Source organism: Megascapheus bottae, chromosome 10 (genome assembly GCF_031878675.1).
Source record: "Megascapheus bottae isolate mThoBot1 chromosome 10, mThoBot2.hap1, whole genome shotgun sequence".
NCBI classification, from domain to species: Eukaryota; Metazoa; Chordata; class Mammalia; order Rodentia; family Geomyidae; genus Megascapheus; species Megascapheus bottae.
Window position 1 is genome coordinate 12,838,489 of NC_143518.1, and position 19,460 is coordinate 12,857,948.

The window sequence follows — 19,460 nt, forward strand, 5'->3', positions numbered from 1 at the left end:
CACTGACATATAAGATTAGATCCTGAACTTTCACTATCTATGGAACTTAGTATGTGACAATGTGGTCACATGACTATATGATCACATAATCTCACAGGACTATGTGACATACATTTGGCTGGTGTGGTCAAGCAGATCTGTGGAAGCTATTTTTGTGGGAAAAGGAGGCCTAGAAGGTCTCTAGGAGGATATTGTATTCACACATTTAATGAACAAGGAGACTTCAGCACAAAGTTGCTAGAAGCATCTTGTAAATTTTTTTTGCCTTTTACAGACAAAAAGAAAAAAAAATGAAGCAATGCAAGAAAAAATAGGACACTAAAGTCAAGAGGAATGTCAACCAGATCAATGAGAATATGCTTACTGTGTAATACAAATGAAGTAATATTTTTTGCTAAGCAAGGACTTGAATTTAAGCTCTCAGGCTTTCACATGGCTTTGGGCTCATAGTTCATACCCTGCCATGTAAGCCAAGCCATCGCTTTCAACTTTCTTCTGGTTAATTGAAGATATAGGCTTGTGGATTATTTCCCCTGTTGCCTTGGAAATTTGACCTCAGATATCAGAGTCCTGATTAGCTATGATTAATGGAATGAGAAACTGGGCCCCTGCTAAACATTGCTTCTTAAGCCACTATTAGATTTTGACTAACAAATATATTACATGGGTAGAACATGAGAGCTGAGATAGAATATAGGTGTAGTCATGTGGCCACGTGAGTGACCATAAAGCTAATCCTTATAGGGGCCCAGTTCTGGGCCTTGACTTCAGGGCCTAAGTACTGTCCTTGGGCTTTCTCAAGGCTAGAGCTCTATCACTTGAGCCTCAGCACCACTTCCAGCTTTTTTCTATGTTTTGTGGTAACTAGGAATGAAACCTGGGCCTTCATGCATGTTAGGCAAGCACTCTACCACTAGGTCAAACTCAGGCCCTGTCAGAATTAATTAGTCATTCTATTGTCAGCTCTCTTCACTCATTCTTTTCCAGCATACCAACTATAGATGAGAGAAAATTTGGTTCTAAAATGAAGAAGAAATTATGTTCAAAAAGGTTAGGTAAAATAGGCTATCTTGATGTCAGTGGCTTGTGCCTATAATCTTAGTTAACAAGGAGGCTGAGATCTGATCACAATTTGAAGGTGCCATGACCAGACAAATCTGAGACTTCTATCTGTTTGCACTAGTCCTAAGAAGTAATAGACTTACAATAGTTTAATATAAACAGTGCTTTTAGTTAAAATGGTATCATTATTCATACTGCTTATCTTATAATTTCACTATGTATCAATCAAAAAATGATGTCAATAGATTTTTCAAAAAATGTCAACTGCTTTTTAGTTTAGAATCAATTCATAGCATATATTCCAGTCTCTTCTAATTGATATTTTACTTCAGGCTAAACACAGATGGTGGAGTATATGTGTGACACAAAGAACAAGTGTTTTATCAATGTTCTTTTAAAAAAATATCTCATGATAAATTTGCTTTACCCTTTGTGTATGAGTATACTTCATTTATGGGCCTTTTTCTATCTTTAACTAATATTCAAGCATTTTGTTTATTAGCTAGTCTTTAATTATATGAGAAAGCAGTTAGCAATATGTTGAGTATAATGATTGAGTATTTTGAAGATAAACAGGAAGCAATGATTAAACAATAATAAAGTGATTAGGTTAGTCAGTATGTAGTCTGATGTCAGTCTTTTGAAATTCTGTTTTAAATATTAAATCTAGATTCTAAAATGAGATATTTTAACTTATTATACCACTGAAAATTATGACATCATAAATCCAACATAAATCCAACTATGTTCTAAAATCATGCTGAATTTTGGACTTAAGGAATACTTAATAAAATATATTTTAATTCATTTTGGGTAGGAGGATATTTGAATTGATTCAGTAACAAAACACAAAATTCTTTTAATTGAAAAAAATAGAACACTGTAAGTTTGGATGTGCATGTATGTGTCTGGCTGTTACAATGGCTTTGTCAATTTGTACTTGTAATGCATTCTCCTTACTACAGACTCATACCATGTTTTTAACATCATGGTTCTGTTACAGAGTAAATGTGAAAAATGAGACAAATCTCCTTTCTTTCTAAGAATGTCACATTGTGAAAAAAATCTCTCTATGGGAATAAATGAGCTGACAGTGAATAAATAATAAAATATATTGCTATTTTTGTCTGTGTCATGTAAACAGTCAAATCAATACGACCATTGAACTTTGCACAAGTCTAAAATTATTTGATGTATTTGATCAATGTAGAGTATACGATTTCAAGATGGAGTTGTTAAATGTTTCATTTATTACTATGTGTATTTATATGTTCATGTCTCTATGATAATTTTCCAATAAACATATTTGAATTAATTCTTAATGATGACTATACAAATGTCTCAAAATATATAAGTATTTTAAATTGTTGTGCAAGAAATCACCAGATTTGGATTCTAAAGAAGGATCACATGTGATCTCTGATTAGTGCTTCACCAGGCTAAAATCAAGAGCACACACACCAACATATCACTTGAGAATCTATAACTATCAGAGTGACTAATTACATTACAGATGCTGAATAGCATATCCCAAGCAATGGACAAGCTTAGGATATGGACAAAGGATAGCCATGGTTGTACCCACACTTCTAAGCATTTAAGTGTATTCTTTTTTTTTTTTAGCTGGTTGCTCATTTAGTTTTTAAAAGCCCTTTACAATCTAGTAATGTACACCCACACATCCACAGACACATACAACAGGTTTAGAGTTTTAAGTGTATTCTTACATAAGGTCTGGATACCAAAGAGTAAGAATCTTGAGAAAAATGAAGCTAATATTAGAATTCTGCTACCACAAAAAATGGGAGCAGGGCACCGTAGGGCTCATGCCTGTAATCCTAGCTATTCAGAAGGCTGAGATCTAAGGATCATGGTTCAAAGCCATCCTGGGCCTAAGAGTCCCATATGACTTTTATCTCTAATTAACCACAAGAAAATTGGAAGTGATGCTATGGCTCAAGTGGTAGAGTGCTAGCCTTGACCTGGAATGATCAGGGACAGCACCCAGGCCCAGAGTTCAAGCCCCATCACAGACAGAAGTAAGATGGAGGAAGAGAGGGAGAGAAAGGGAGAGAGAGAGAGAGAGAGAGAGAGAGAGAGAGAGAGAGAGAGAGAGAGAGAGAGAGAGAGAGAGAGAGAGAGAGAGAGAGAGAGAGAGAGGGGGGGGGGAGGGAGGGAGGGAGGGAGGGAGGGAGGGAGGGAGGGAGAGGAATGGGACACAGAAACTTTGACACAAATACAGACTCATACCCCCCCCAAACAATCTAAGTGATTAATCATTTGTAATTCTTTAATGTTTCTTTGCTGTTATTTCCTCTTATAGGAAAAGGGACAAGAACAGAAGTTTAAAACTTTCCTCAATAAGTCAACTACGTTCATGAAACAATATCATGCTGTATCATGAAACAAGAGCTAGTCTGCATGGAGTGAATATTACATGCCAACAACTTCTAGTTTTGTTGTTGTTGTTGATGATATGTTCATTTGTATTTGCCAGTCTTGGAACTTGAACTCAGGATGAGCTCTTTCTGAGTCTTTTTGTGTTCAAGGCTAGCACTCTACAACTTGAGCTAAAATGCCATTTCTGACATTTTTATGAGTAGTTTATTAAAGATAAGAATCTCACAGCCTATCTGCCTGGGCCACATTTGAACCACAATCCTCAGATAACAGCTTTCTGAGTATATAGGATTACAAGGCATATAACACCAGTGCCTAGTTTTAAACTTTTTGTTTTTTAACATATACCATTAACTAATGCAATTCTATAGAAACTACAGTTAAAGTTATACATGTATTCTTTTCCCCTCTTTAATATGCATATTATATTTTGGGGGGCACCGAACAGTAGGTGCTTTGGAAAATATCTGACTGTCTATTTAAAACCACTGCATTGGAAAATATCTGACTGTCTATTTAAAACCACTGGACCATAAGAAACACAAAAAACCTAGGGTTAGTTAGTCTTTATCTTCATAAAAGCATGGAAGGAAAGTTTATGTGAATTTGTCAGAGGTAAACAAACACCAAAGCAGAGAACCAGACATTGAACAGTATTTTAGATCTTGCTTTTTTCTTTTTATTTAAGCCAGTAGTGAGCCTGGAACTTACTACATCTATGAAATATAGAAATAGTGCCTGTTCACTAGGCTTCATTTTTTTTTATTGTCGGGTAATGTATAGAGAGGTTACAGTCACATTCTTCAGGTAGTAGGTACATTACTTCTCACACATTGATATCCTTTCTCATGTTTTTGTCCCCATTTCCCTCCCCTACCCCTTCCAATAACCTTGTTTTCCCCCCTCCCATTCCCTATTTCAAATAAACAAATAAACATATAAATAATATACCAGGTAATTTGTCAGAATATTATCCATTCTGTACTTTCTGTGTTAAATGCTTTAGAAATTCCAATCTCCTTGAAGTCCAGCTATAACTTTACTGAAAGCATTGTTATAGTTTAAGTGTTCTATTGAATATTTTACAATTTCATCAAGATAATGGATGATTTTTATACATTATATATGAAGATACTATGAAATAGGCATTTGTAATTCTAAAACAATACCAATGAAATCTCTGCATGTTTTTTTTGTTTAAAGATGAGAAAGCTTTCATTATATCTGAGTTCAGTGTATGAAATATTAAGTTGTATTACAAGATTTATATGAAAAGAAAGTATAAACCTGAAAGTGAATTTTGTAAAAATAGGCTTTTGAAAGGCATAGTTTTCTTTACTAATACCAGTAAAGGAATTAAAACAATAATTTCATTCATGATATCACTTTAATGAATCATTTTAATCTCAAAATCATCTTATAATGAGAAAAGACAACTATTTTTTCTTTCGTAACAGATAGTTTAATCAATAGTCATGGAAATTCCCTTTTACTAGTCAAATAATATCCAAAGTTTATTTTTATAAATGATCCATATTTCACATATTTTTATAATACCATTTATCAAAGCCAAACATATGGTATATTTAAATACAGATATTTACAGATACTATAACACATGCAGAGTGGTATATATTCCTGTAAAATAGAGGATTATATGTTTATAGTATAATCTTAGGTGAATAATACAATATTAAGTAGGAATTTTATAAATATAATCAATGGGTAACATGATATACCTTAAGTACTTTCTACCCTTTACCTCTTATTTCCAATTGTTTTGCTAGCTCTCAAAGTATGAACATGGGATCTAATTACTGGTGAGGAAAAAGGCCCTCCATTCCTCATGAAGCCAATGCTTCTGTGACTTGAAGAACTGCCTCATGTCAGGAGAAAAGCCCAGTAAGTTAGGATTGAGTCCATCTGTGGATTTCTGGCACTTTAATTAACCCTGGTTATAGTTGACTTGAGTGATCTGTAGAAATAAATGTGTTTTCTCAAAAGTTCCTGCAGCTAGTTTAAAACTTGAAGTGAAGTAACACTATGTCTGTGCCAGGATTAGATTAGACACCAAAGAACTAATGTTCATTCTCTACCGTTGTAAGACATGGCAGACTTCTACCTTTTTGGGAGAAAGAGAGGTATTAATTGTTACCAAAGATGACATTTCAATATATAGATAAATATAGGATATATTGTGTACATCTAAGAGCAAGTAAACCTAAATATGTGGTCAAATTAATTCATAATTATATAAAAGGTGATGTTTACCCTCATAAAAACTTGGTTTCATTAAAATATTGATAATTCTTCTTTATTTCCTCTTGGATAAAAATAAATTTTCTTCTGATAATGAACATAATTGCATCAAATGAAAACTATTACAGAATATGCTTGAAGACATACTATGTGTTTTAGTATGAAAGTTTTACTTTTCATGTCTATGTATATTATACATTTTACTTGAAAACATGCAATGATTTCTTAATATAAACAGTTACATGTTAGAAAGAGATATACAGATTTATCATCAAGATCACATTTTTCCTATAACCAAATGGCCACATCTGATTTTAAATCTTGGAATTCACTGTAGGTAAATGAACGTGATCGTCTCCTAAGATTTGTTGGTCTCGGGGGTCTTCCTTCTCTCAAGTCTAAATAGATGTCAGATTTCAGGAAGCGTGTATAACTGTCTTGCTCCATGAGATGGTATACTTTGCTTTGGGCTGCATTAAAACAGTGAAGGGTAGGTTGCGTGATGTTCTTAGCAATGACTTCTTTGGTGTGAAAATCAAGGTTAACCTGGACAAACAAAGTTTTAAAAAAGTGTATTACAGTCAGTGTATTTAAACATCCTTTAGAAAGAAAGTAGGATACCTACAAAATTGGAATGAGTATGTGGGGTGTTTGAATGTGTAGTTGTTATTGTTAAGATCCCTGGATCAGATTATTTATTCTTGTTGGATGCTGTGTCTGCCTCCTGTGCAATTCTGGTCTTCTCTAATTTAGAGCAATGGAATCTTGTAGTTATAAATATAAAACAGACCACGAACCTAACTCACTAATTTTCATAAGTTTGAACTTTATTTGTTGCCAGGAGCCGGTGGCTCATGTCTATAATCCTGCTTACTCAGTAAACTGTGAAACCAGCTCAAGCAGGAAAGGCTATTATGAGACTTTTATCTCTGACTAATCCCAAACCCTAGAAATGGAGTTGTGGCTCAAGAGCTAGAGTACTAGCCTTGATCACAAAACTCCAGGAAACATCCAGTTCCTGAGTTTAGTTCCCAGCATAAACAAGGGGAAGATAAACATAGACAAATAGATGATAGATAGATAGATAGATAGATAGATAGATAGATAGATAGATAGAGATAGAGAGACAGAGGGAGGAAGAGAGGAAGGGAGGAAGGGAGAAAGGGACAAGGAAGAGGGAGAATGCGAGGGAGAGAGAGAGGGTGAGGAAGACTGAGGAAGCAAAGAAGGTAGGAAGGAAGAAAGGAAGGAAGGAGAGAGAGGGAGGGAGGGGGCAGGCAGGGAGTCAGGCAGGCAGACAGAAAGGAAGAAAGGGAAAGAAAAAAAGTGAAAGTAAAAGAAAGAAAGAAAGAAAGAAAGAAAGAAAGAAAGAAAGATTGAATTGAATGACTAGAAATAATTAGCTTGGATAAACTTGGAAACAAGAATATGAGGTATCTTTTTACAACAAAGCTTAGTTTTGCTAGGTTTTGTTAAAAGAAAATATGTTATGATTTGCATAATATAAATTTCCCTAATGAATTTCTTACAGAAGCCCTGCTTTATAATTTGCGTCTGATCCCTTTGTTTACCCCTATTGGATAACATGATACAACTAGCATCTTTTCTTTCATTATATATATATATATATATATATATTATCACATATATCAAATATATGTATATATTTGTATAATGTTGGCCTTGGAGAATATAGAATGATAAGTGAAATACAAAGCAAATTGAAACACACAGAAAACAGCCATCATTATTGTTCAATAACCGCATAGATATTATTTCTTCATGGGCAGTGCCCATGTTATTGCCTAGAGACCCATTCACATAAGTCTTGATTGTCAGCCAGTAGCACTGATTGGAGCTGATGGAAATGACAGAACGAGAGAATGGAGAGAATGTGCGTCTTGTGGCAGGAAGTTAGGTGATTGGTTTGTGTGCTTGAGGGGATGCTGGGATTCTAGAACCTGTTATTTGCTCTCTGTTCTTTTGCAATCTCGGGTGAAAGGTTTCTGCACACATATCTTCACTATAATTCTAGGCCTTTCCATAGACAAATCAGTCATGGACTATAGTCTCTGAAAACATAAGCCTAATTAAGGAATTGTTCCACTAGTTTGATTTATCTCAGATATCTGACACAGTGGAGAATACTTACTCATACAAATAATATTATTTTGTACTAAAAATAAAGAGAAATGACAAAAACCATCAGTTCCACCACTTATTAAGAATTACTTTAATATGAACAGAAATATACAGACTGTTTAATATTTAATGATAGTCAAATATTTTATCTATTACTATAGTACACCACAGTACTACCTTATATTTTATTTACAATATGGAAAACCCTACATTTTTCTAGTTAATCCACAGCCAAATTAGGTTTTCATCTACTATTATGAAATTTCCCTTCAGCATATCTTAAATCAGAGAAATAACTTTTGGGGCAGCAAAGCTACACAGTAGAGTGATGATACATGGTAAACACACTTATTTTTTTCTTATGCCTTCACCATTTAAAGCAATGTAAACTTTCTCTGAGAGATTGTTTTGCTAAGGTTATTCATATGAATGAGTGAAAAGAAGTTGAAATATTATTTTCATTTTGATTTTACTGACTCATTTTAAGTGGAAATGATTCCAAGGAGTGACTCCTGGTACGCCTTTTCTCCCATGCTAATATATTACACTATTCTTTGTTCATATATAAATTTATATGCAAATAACCAATTTTGTTTTAACACCAATGCATCCAACACTCTGGTAAAAATGGATTGTAGGACCAATCTGATGGAGGTAAATTCTCAAAACATTTTCTTAAAGGGCTATGCATATTTCCAGTGGTGTTTACTATACCTCTTGTGGAGCATCTTTCTGTATGAATCTCTCATATATTGCTTTGGCTTTGAGTTTAATTTGTTGAGGATCCTCACTCTTCTTGAAATCTTCACAGGCTATCCAAAATTCAATGTTTTCCTCACTGAACTCGGTTTTAAGAAAGCTGGTAAAAGCATCCAATCCATCTACCAAATAAAATGATATAACTACTAATATCAAATAAAACACATAACATGAAGGAGTGACTATAAATATCAAACCTAAAAGTTGTCTTTCCTGTGATGCAATATTAGTGTTCTTATATCCCACTGTATGTAGTACAACTGCATAAGTTACTGTAGTTTGTCATAATCACCAAAATTAACCATTGTTCTTAGAGATCTAAATGTCTCACTGTAGGTGGATCCCTTGCTGTAATCTTCAGTGGGCATCTTTTATATTCATGTCCCTTTTTAGAATGGGCCTTTCTTCCACAAGTCATAAAATTTTGTCACTGAAAGCCAATCTTTTCCATTGCTATATCATTCTTCTAGTTCTCAAGACCCTAGATTTTGCTATGAGAAAATTGTGTGTTTTCAGAGTGTTCATAGCCCTCTTTCCCCAAATCCATCCATTAAAGCACATTGGCTCATTGCTGTATACAATCTTAGTCCTGCTTTTGTCATTAAAGTTAATTTTTACACAGTGGAATCCTGGGAGTCACATCTGGCTTCTCACTTGAAAGCATATGAGAATACTGATCTGTCCTCTTTGAGACATTTATCTTTGTGGATTTTTAAAATATAGTCCCCCATTTCACACCGTTGGTCACTTTTGTGCCTAGATATGGTTGTTAGTTTTCCTTGTTTCATTCTCTGTGAAGTAGATTTACTTCAGCCCATTCCTTGCTTCTCTTTTTCTCCCCCTTCTCATCTCCATCTTCCTGTGTTCTTTTTTAAAATTTTTTTCCTGGATCTCCTTTATCCCATATCCTGTATTTTTATGCACATTTTGGGAACCTGTATTCAACATGAATTACCAACTTCGGGAAATACTATTTTTTCTGAGTTACCTTTTGATAGCATTAAAAGATTCATGGTGTCAGTGGCCACACCAATAATCCTCACTATGAGGATGGTGAGATTAAGAAAAATACAGTTCCACACCAGCCATTCAGAAAAATCCATAAAACCCATCTGCAAGCAGGAAAGCTGGCATAGAGGACTATGCCTCAAATTCAAGAAATGACAGGAAACCTAAATAAGGCAGATCCTGTCTCTGTAATATTGTGCCACCCTAGCAAACTGAAGACTCTTAATTTACAATCCAATACTACCAATAAAAGGACAAAAATGATTTATATCTTATAATAAGAAATCATGAAAAGAAAACTCTCTTTACATGAAATATTTACCAGCTAATGAAATATCTCTTCTATTTACTAAAAGTCTTTTTTCTTCCTTTTTTGTTTTTTATTGTAATTAGTAAAAGGGTTACATGATATTTGCCAGATAGAAGGTGCATTAATTCACATACATTGATACCCTTTCACATGTCTTGGTACCCATTGCCTTCCCCCCACACACCCCCTCCCGTCTTGGTTTTCCCCCCTTCCCTATCAAATTTCAAATATCCAAATACAAATAAATTCAATATATCAGATAACAAAGTGAGATACTATAACAATATGAGATAACCAAGGGACAGCAAAGGAGATGAGAGACAACATAGTACATTAAGGACAATAATCATTCATTATATGGCTTTTGTTTCACTATCTTGGAGGTCCTTTCAATTAGCTTCACATTATATGTCCTTATGTATCAAGATTTTGCTCTATTGCAGATCTCTGCTAGTAGAGCCCAAGGTTTCTACTGATTATGACGAATGAGGGAAACCATTGAGCCTAAGTTCCTTTGAGTCTGGCTTACTTCACTTAAGATGACTTTTTCTAAGTCTTTCCATTTCCTAACAAATGGGGTGATGTCATTCTTTCTGACAGGAGCATAGAATCCCATTGTGTACAAATACCACAACTTGTTGAAAATTTTCTCCATTAGTTGTCTTAATCGCTTCAGTTTCATTTAATTCCAAACACCCTAGAATAGGGCTTGTATTAAACAATCTTCTTAAATGAGTTTACCATATCAACTTATCTTTCTAGTTTATGAACTTTTTCTCATTCCACATATTTTTTCTCTCTACAATAGCTCCCATGTTATATCAGTCCCTAATTCTCTTGTAGGGCATCTAAACTCCTCAGTTTCCTCTTACAACTCTGCTGTTTCCTGAGTCCTTCCTTATTTATTTCTGGTCATCTTCCTCTTAAATTTCTCTTCCAGGAAAATCACCCCAATATTCCAAAATAATACTCTGGGCATTATCAGAATTCACCAACTGCCTTTTCCAGAGACATTAGCCTATTTGGGGGAAAACAAAAAACATGTTAAATTGAATTTCCTAGAAGATAGCCCATGGCGCAGCTGGATCCAAATTTTTGTAGACTTCAAATCCAATAGTTATCAGTCACTTAGGGACTTAATCCAAAACTAACTGTGATATTTACTGTAAAATTTGCAAAACTTTCCTTTTACCGAATGCATAGTGTATATCAGATTTTATCATGTGTCCCTTATTTGTCTTTTACTTTGATGAAGTCTGTCACCACTTGATTGAGTGCAGAATTATTTCCTGTATATACTATTGTGAGAACTTCCCAATCTAAAATATCATTTCCAGGTGTTCCTGGCCATCTTCCAGGTTCCTGGTTCATTATAACTATTCTGCCAGTTTAGGTTTTAATTAGAGGTCATCTTGTTTGGAAAATCACCAATCCTTCAAAAATGATTTTAGTGTCACTTACATACTGTTTTCTAATACTATGGACAATATTTGAAATACCATACCGAGCTTTCATTTCATTTCCTTTGCTGCACTGTGAGGCTAGTGAGACAAGTTCCATTTTTTAATTTGCCACCAAACATCCAATCCCCATATGGAGAAACCATTCAATCATTAATTAACTAAACAGAATAATTGCTAAAACAAATGAAATATTATTTAAAATTTGTTTTAATTTTACAAAAACAAATGTAATCAGAAAAGTAAAAATATACTAAATCTTTACAAGAAATGTTTAGTAACTTCAATGAAATACCACATCTATAATCTTTATTAAAGAGATCAACAACTATCAAGGAAAAAGTCACCAGAATCAAGAGATAATCCATAAAATGAAATAAAAAATGATTTCAACCTATTAAAATAATCTTACCAATAAATGATAAAAATTAAATATAAGAATAATCCAATTAATATGTGGGCAAGTTTCTTATACAGTTCCCTGAAGAGCAAATTGTTCATCAATGCATATTTTTTTTGTATTTGTGAAACTAAGATCATTCTTATTTTCTCATATCTGGTTGGACTTTTTTTCTCTCATTTTTACCATTTTTTCCATGATCCTTGGCAGGAAGTAGAGCTTAGAATGTGGGCATATCTCATTTTGAAAAAGCAATGCCGCAACTAAAATAATAATACATAAATCAACTGCTTGAACTGGATTTTCTGCATTTAGCTCCTGTTCCAATCAGAAGTTTTATACCTTCTTTTTGTACATTTCCTGGGAAGAATTTTTAATGTGATGGAAAGTAGCCACCTAACACATATTCTTTTTCCTCTTTTAAATTTCTAGTATTTCTGTTTCCTCATAGTAATAGCCATTTACTAGATTACGGTCCTAAGACTTTCTTTCTATGTCTCTAACAAATTTTAAAGCTGACAAGTTCTCAAAATTTTTACTTCCTGTTGCAGTCACTATGTTTCTATGCTTTAACTAGTAGTTTCTGTAAGTTAGATTTCTTTGGAGAATTTTATGTCTGAATATTTGTAAAGAATTGGACTTTAAACCACAAAGATTGTGAGATTCAGATAACCTAATTAAAAACAATGTTTACCTGCACATATGACTCTACATCTAGTTTTGGCTTTCGAAATATTAGTACCTTTGATTTTTATTAAACAATATTTATTTATTACTAAATTATATATATGCAAATTATACATTCATATGTTCATTTTTCAACTTACAATAAATTTTCTGACAAAGATTTATCCCTATTACTTTCAAAGAAATAAATGTGGACCATAAGCTATGATAAATGTCAATGAATTAAAAAATACCATAAAATATACCTCTATTTATTTAAATAAACATTTAGTTTTAAACTGATTTAGGTTTGAGAAGATTGTGGTGATAATAAGTATGGTGTTTATATTTATTCTACATTTAATTTATCCTTGTGCTGAAGATGGTTCTTTGATAAGTGTTAAAATTAATGGATACATTGGAGTGTCTATATTCATTGAGACTTTCTTGGATTTTTTTTACCTTTATGTGCTTTTGTTTTTAAAATAGTGAAACTATATATGAATGGAACTATGAATGGCACTTGTACCATAGTAATCAAGATAACATTTTAGTTTCTTCTAATTTTTAGTTAATTTTACTAATTTAGGTTCCTGGCATCATTAATAATATTATTAGATTGATTACCTTAAGATAGTTACTATATTATAAATGTAGTAATAAGAGTTACTATGGCATTGTGCCTATGCTGATCCTGGGATTCAGGGAGACTTCCCTGAGCTTTTTAGTCAAGCTTAGTGCTTTACCACTTAACAAACAACTCTACTTCAAGCTTTTTGATGATTAATTGGAACTAAAAATCTCCTGTATACTACTCTGGCAATCCTTGAATTACAGTCCTCAAAATTTAGTCTCCTGAGTAGTTAGAAATATAGATATGAGCTGCAGTGCTTAGCATTAGTATTTAGAATTATTTGAACTATTATAATTCAATATTACAGCTAGCATTTCAATAAAAAAATAACTGATACCAAAAAATAATTCTAGGAGTATAACTTGTGATCAGCATTTTCCATTTACAACTTTAATCATGAAATGTTATTCATGTCTCATTGAGACAATAATTATTTTTAATCCACATTCCCCATTTTTATTTTTTGACGGTTGTAGGGCTTCCCATTTTAATTTAAATTTATAATCATTTGTAAATCTTTAATATTACCACTAATAGTGAAAAGAGAGAATGTCAGATTTAATTTTACCAATATGATTTAGCTAATTACAATTTTAAAGAAGAATATTTACAGAATTCCAGGTAAAGGTATTTTGTAGGAATAGTTATTTTGCTAAATCTTCCTTTACATTGGATAATGAGAGTATGATAGAATCACTGTGTGACAATTTATTAAATTAGAATAATAAATCCAGGTTATATATTGCTTTCAGTTTTAATCCTCACCATCTAACTTATGGTTATACAGTTTATATAATATTTTAAGCAGAAAGAAAGATTTTTAAACTTAGTAATTATTATTTTTCATTACAGTAGTAACCATTGACCTTTGTTCAGTGTCTAACATTTATTGGATTCTTATTCATCATCTAATTTAATCCTGACAAATCCATATCTGTAGGAACTAAAAGCCATTATCTACATTTACATCGGAGGAAGTTGAAAGTCAGCGTTATTAGGACATATAACTAATCCTTTACAATCATTTATACTGCAGGAAAAAAGAGAAATTTTTCACAGGTAGCATGAAGGCACAAGGAATCCTTACACCAGTAAATTCAGGAACCATATCTATGTCATCAAGACTTTAAAGAAATTTGAACAATTAAAGAGAGAATAATGTAGAAAATAAGAGGAGTCAACATAAGTTGGAGTTGGGGCTTCACTCAGTAGAACAGAACAGTTAAGGCTGAATTGTATATACTCTTTACCAAGCTCCTTTGATGATAGGAACCCAACATCTTAAAATGAACCTTAGTGAATTTCGTCATAAACAGAAGTTAAAGCAACTGGCTACCGCTTATCTTCCAACTGTCTTGTGCAAAACTAGAAAATGAGGGCATTTCAAAGAACAAGACAAGAAATTGTTAAAACAAAATAAAGTGTTCCAAGAAGCTCTGTGTTTGAAGTATAAATGAGGCTTATTCCATCAATTATGGGGTATAAATTTAAATAATATTCTGAATCAAAGTAAGTTTTTTCTTGTCTCACTCTAGCTAAATTAACAGTCAAGATTATCAATACAGCTAACCTGTGTTCTAACTTAGTGTTGAAAAATTCAACCAGAATCAACCAGAATCTAATTTTACTCTCAACTTCCATCTAGCTCTATTTTAGCAAGACCTGATTATCAAATAAATTTTCTATAAAACTGCTTTAAAATTAAAATAGGATGTCTTCATGAATGCTTCTTGAATTTACACACACACACACACACACACACACACACACACACACACACACAAACTCAAAAACTACTTTATGTTCTCGGTTGTTCAAGAGTGAAAATAATGTGGTTTATTTGTTGATCACAGATTTAATGAGACTGAAACTCTCCTTCAAAAATCAGGAAAATCAAATTAAGTTGCTAACAACCATAGAGAGAAATAATTAACATTTTTCAAAACTAAGCATTTTTTTAATAAAATATGATTTAAAGAGCTTTCCCTTAGCTGGCTATGCTGTTCTTTAGTTTAGTTGACCTGCAATTCACATTACTATGTTACTCTTCACATGACATTTTTGTGGTAGCTTTTATTGCACAATTATATGCATACTTTGTTTAATTCCCCATAAAGAATAAAGTATTTGGTGAAAATATTACTAACCTTCATGGGAAAGCAGTTTGTCAAATGATTCACCCCATTTCACTGCTTCTTCAGGAGAGAGTCTGAAAGCCACAAAATGCAGTAAGTCTGTGAAGCTGTTTCAACATATGCTATCTGATTGCTCTTTCTACTACACTTCCTAGAGTTTCTCCTTTGATTTTTTTTAATCTCTTATTTTGTGCTGGGTCATGGGACTTGAATGAAGGGCTTGGTAGCCCTTTCCTAGGTTCTTGGGTTTTTTGTTTGTTTTTTTTTTTTTTCCTCAAAGATAACCGTCTATCAATTGAGCCACAGGTGCATTTCCAGCTCTTTAGTGGTATTTGGAGATAAGAAGCTTACATTCTTGCCCCAAATGGTATTCAACTATGATCTTGAGGTTTCAGCTTGGAGTAGCTAGGATTACAAACTTGAACCAACAGTTCTCTTTAGATTTGTAAATAGTGAAAATTTTATTTATATTGCAATATTCAAATATAAGATCTCAAGGCTATGAAAACAAGAACTTTATCTTGAGTGATTATTGCTCTTAATGTACTATGTTATTTCTCTTCTCCTTTGTTGCCCTTCAGTTAACTTAATATTGTTACTGTATCTGATTTTGAGACCTGGTATATTGTATATACATTTATTTGTTTATTTGAAATAGGAAAGGGAAGGGGGGAAAACAAAATGATTGAGAGAGGGTAGGGGGAGGGATACGGGGACAAAAACATAAGAAGGGTATCAATGCGTGAGAAGTAATGCACTGATTATCTGGTAATTGTGACTGTAACCCCTCTATACATTACATCAATTATAAAAAATGAAAAAAAAATATTAGCTTTGTTTTGGATTTTGCCTATTGCTAAAAATAGAATGCTAAAATAACATTGGATTTGGGAATTTTTTTTAGAAAACTCATTATGTATGAAGTTTAAAACAGCACAGACATGTAAAAGGAAATCCATTTAATTAAGTACCTGAAATACAATGAATTTCATAAGTGAATTAATGCAATTCAATTTAATACATAATGAGTTGAATTTTTAATCAAAAACTTTTTTAAAAATGAAGTTTTCTTCAACCTGCATTTTATTTTGCAGACAAACAGGAAATATGACTGTCGTATTAACAAAGGAATAAGAAATACATAACATTTTTACACATCAAGCATTTTAAAGATGTTGAGAATGTAGACAGTCAAATATTTTCTTCGATTTTAAGTTGGCTTTTTTTTGTTTGGATGAATTCATATTAAAATAGTATTTAAAGTGACTTTACTTTCTTTAAACTGAGGAAATGCTAAAAATTCTAAAATATCTATTATTTGTTAACTTGCTGTAATGTTTAGCTAATTTTTTTTCAAAATTAACTTCTGAGAAAAATAAGTGATCAATGTTTTTATGAGAGATTTTCAGTTTATAAGCAAATTATTGGCATTTCCTCATTCTTTTGGATGTTTTAAAAGATAGTTAAATATTCATGTTCCACTCATTACTAATTTGATTTAATGATAGATATATTTTTAGTTCCTTGAAATGAAATTTCTATCATTTTGTAGTATACTTCATAATTATCAATGTATGAGAAAAGCACATTTTTTATAATCATAATCTCCCCCTTGGTAATGAAAATTATTTACCTTGTTTCTCTTGCCCAGAACCCAAATTTACTTGAGTGGATTGTTTCATGTAAGTCAGGTTTTTGTAGGAGAAGACTTAACCTGTTTCTTCTTTCTTTAGCTCTGTAACAACAACAGCAGATGTCTTTAGGAAAGTTTATGTAAATAACAAACTGTATTCATCTGTCACTGAGATGTTTTTGAAATTGGTAAAACACTTGTTCAGTTTACAAATACACTCCAGTACACATGGATCCTATGTAATGTTTTCATAAAATTATAATAGCGTGTGTTAAATATGTTTCATTTTTACCTCAATGACAGACAAGTATAGACAACTATTTGAGATGTTATTTCTGTAAAAAAAACAAAAAAGAAAAACAAAAAATAAAAACAAAAACAAAAACAAAAAATAAAAAAAACAAAAACAAAAAAAACCTTACTGTTATTATTTTGTGGCTAAAATGGCTACACATTTTTAAAAATAAAAAATATTTTAGATTTAATAGTTAATTCCTCTAAATGAAAAAGAAAAAAAAAAACCCTCCCAACCACCCCAGGCACAGAGGTACAATCAGCATATTTTCCGCCAGATATTTTTAAAATAATTGCTAGCAAATAAGCATCTTTCATGGTTTTGAAAGAAACAGTCTGGCTTAAATTTTTATAATGTTACCTTATTTTGGCTTCTTTGCCGGTTTCTTCTTTTCCTGGACCGTGTATTAACTTGAAAAATGTTTTTTCTTTAGATTCACACATATTTAGTTGAGAAAAGGAATCCGTGATGCTTCCATTATCTCTCTCTAAAATGAAGAAAGGTCGCAGATCAATAACCTTCCGTAGGTATACATGGTAGACTGTCTCAACTCTTCTAGCAGTTCTAACAAAAAGAAGCAGAAAAGTAATAACAATTTTTAAAAGCCAAGAGCTGTGTTTTGACCTCCATAATCATGTAGAAATGAGGAACCTAAGTCAAATAGATCCTGAGTTATTTAGGGAAATGATACCACGAATTTGCAAAGACACTCTTGGCTGCCCAGATAAAGAAGTCTGTTACCACAATGTAACTTCTCCTTAAAGTTTGTGTAACCAGAATAACATGTTAAAGAATAAAACAACACTGTCATTTCCCACAGGAAACTTGGGTAAGATTTTCAATGTGTATTCAAATGCAGTGTACCCAAGTATTACATGCAGCATTAGAAGGTTTTTCTCCCTGCTGTTGAAAATGAGTTTTATTTATTTTTATTGCATTAAGGTAATTAAATTATAATTAATTCATATAATGCAATGTACTTCTTAATTACATTTGCTTTATACATTGCATCAAAACAAAACTACAGATCAAAGTTTTATGGTTTAATGGGAAAGCAGAAAACAATTTTTATTTCTGTGATTAGTTACTTTGCTTTTTATTTATTTGCATACTAATTTAGTTAGTTTTTATTCTTGACAATCCTAGTGTTTGCATTTGGGCCCTGGGTTTGCTAACAAATGCTACAAACCCTGGACTACAATTCCAGTTTGTTTTGAATTCAGGTTTTATTTGTTTTTCACTTTATTTGGTTGTTGTTGCCTTAGACCAATTCTCATGATTTCACAAAGTCCATGATTTTTTAATTATTTTTTTTTGTATTTCGAATTAGAAACATATACTATATCCAGTTTGTTTATCAAAATGGCAACATTCATGCCCTCACTGGTACTTTTCTAGTATCTATTTCTCTAGTAATTGCCTAAAATGTTTCTTTTTAAAATGAACATTAATTGTGTAAAAAGTAAGTACAATGAGTTTGATTGGGAATTATTCATTATTCATATGCTGAACTTCCTTTTACATTTAAATATGTATTGACATACTGAATTGAATCAAGATTATTTTTAAGTGTGATTAGATTTACTGCTCAAAATATATTATCTTGGAAGGAAATAACTCTTAAGTCCTTGTAATAGGTTTACACAACTTTTAATTCTTTTGTAACTATGATGAAATGGAAATAAGTGTATTTTTAAAACTATCTTCTTGGTTTTTAATATAAATCATTTTTATGTTGATTGTTTTATTATTTTGATTTATGATCTTTAATACAATTTTCTCATTTTTAATTATTTTTCCTAACTTTTGTTGTAAAAATGCACTTTAGAATGAGAGGCTTTAATGAAGGTGACATTTAGTGAATTAGTTTATGTAACATAATAAGTACAAAGGAAATGTTGACATTCTAAATTGGTTTAAATACCATTTCTTTCACTTTTTCACGAAGGCATAACTTGGAAACATACTAACCATAATTTATAACCTAAATTTTATATGAAAAAAGCAAAGATATCAGATAAATAACATGAGTTAATACTACAGTATCAAAGAGAGATCAAATAACCTTGAAAGATCAGAGCCTTCAGTAACCAATTTAGAATGTTTTACTTCATTAAAAAAATTCATACTTTAAGCCATGTACCTATAAGCCATGTAGCTCATGCATATAGTCCTAGGCCCTAAGGAAGCTGAAAACAGAGAATGGGTCAAAGCCAGAAAAGATAGGAAAGTTTTGGGATTCTTATCTCCAATAATCATCAAAAATAAAAAGTAGAGCTATGACTCAAATGGTAGAG

At 32.2% G+C, this 19,460-nt stretch overlaps 1 protein-coding gene across 1 annotated transcript; it reads right to left on the reverse strand.

The window, feature by feature from the left end:
- Window positions 1-5,205: 5,205 nt before the first annotated feature.
- Rgs18 (regulator of G protein signaling 18) lies at window positions 5,206-19,317 on the reverse strand. Its single transcript, XM_090341599.1, has 6 exons — window positions 19,307-19,317; window positions 17,524-17,727; window positions 16,869-16,970; window positions 15,248-15,309; window positions 8,578-8,744; window positions 5,206-6,267 (listed from the first exon to the last, which is right to left on the reverse strand). The coding sequence occupies exons 1-6, from the start codon at window positions 19,315-19,317 to the stop codon at window positions 6,010-6,012; spliced, it is 804 nt and encodes a 267-aa protein (XP_090197725.1). The 3' UTR covers window positions 5,206-6,009.
- Between the last annotated feature and the right edge of the window lie 143 nt (window positions 19,318-19,460).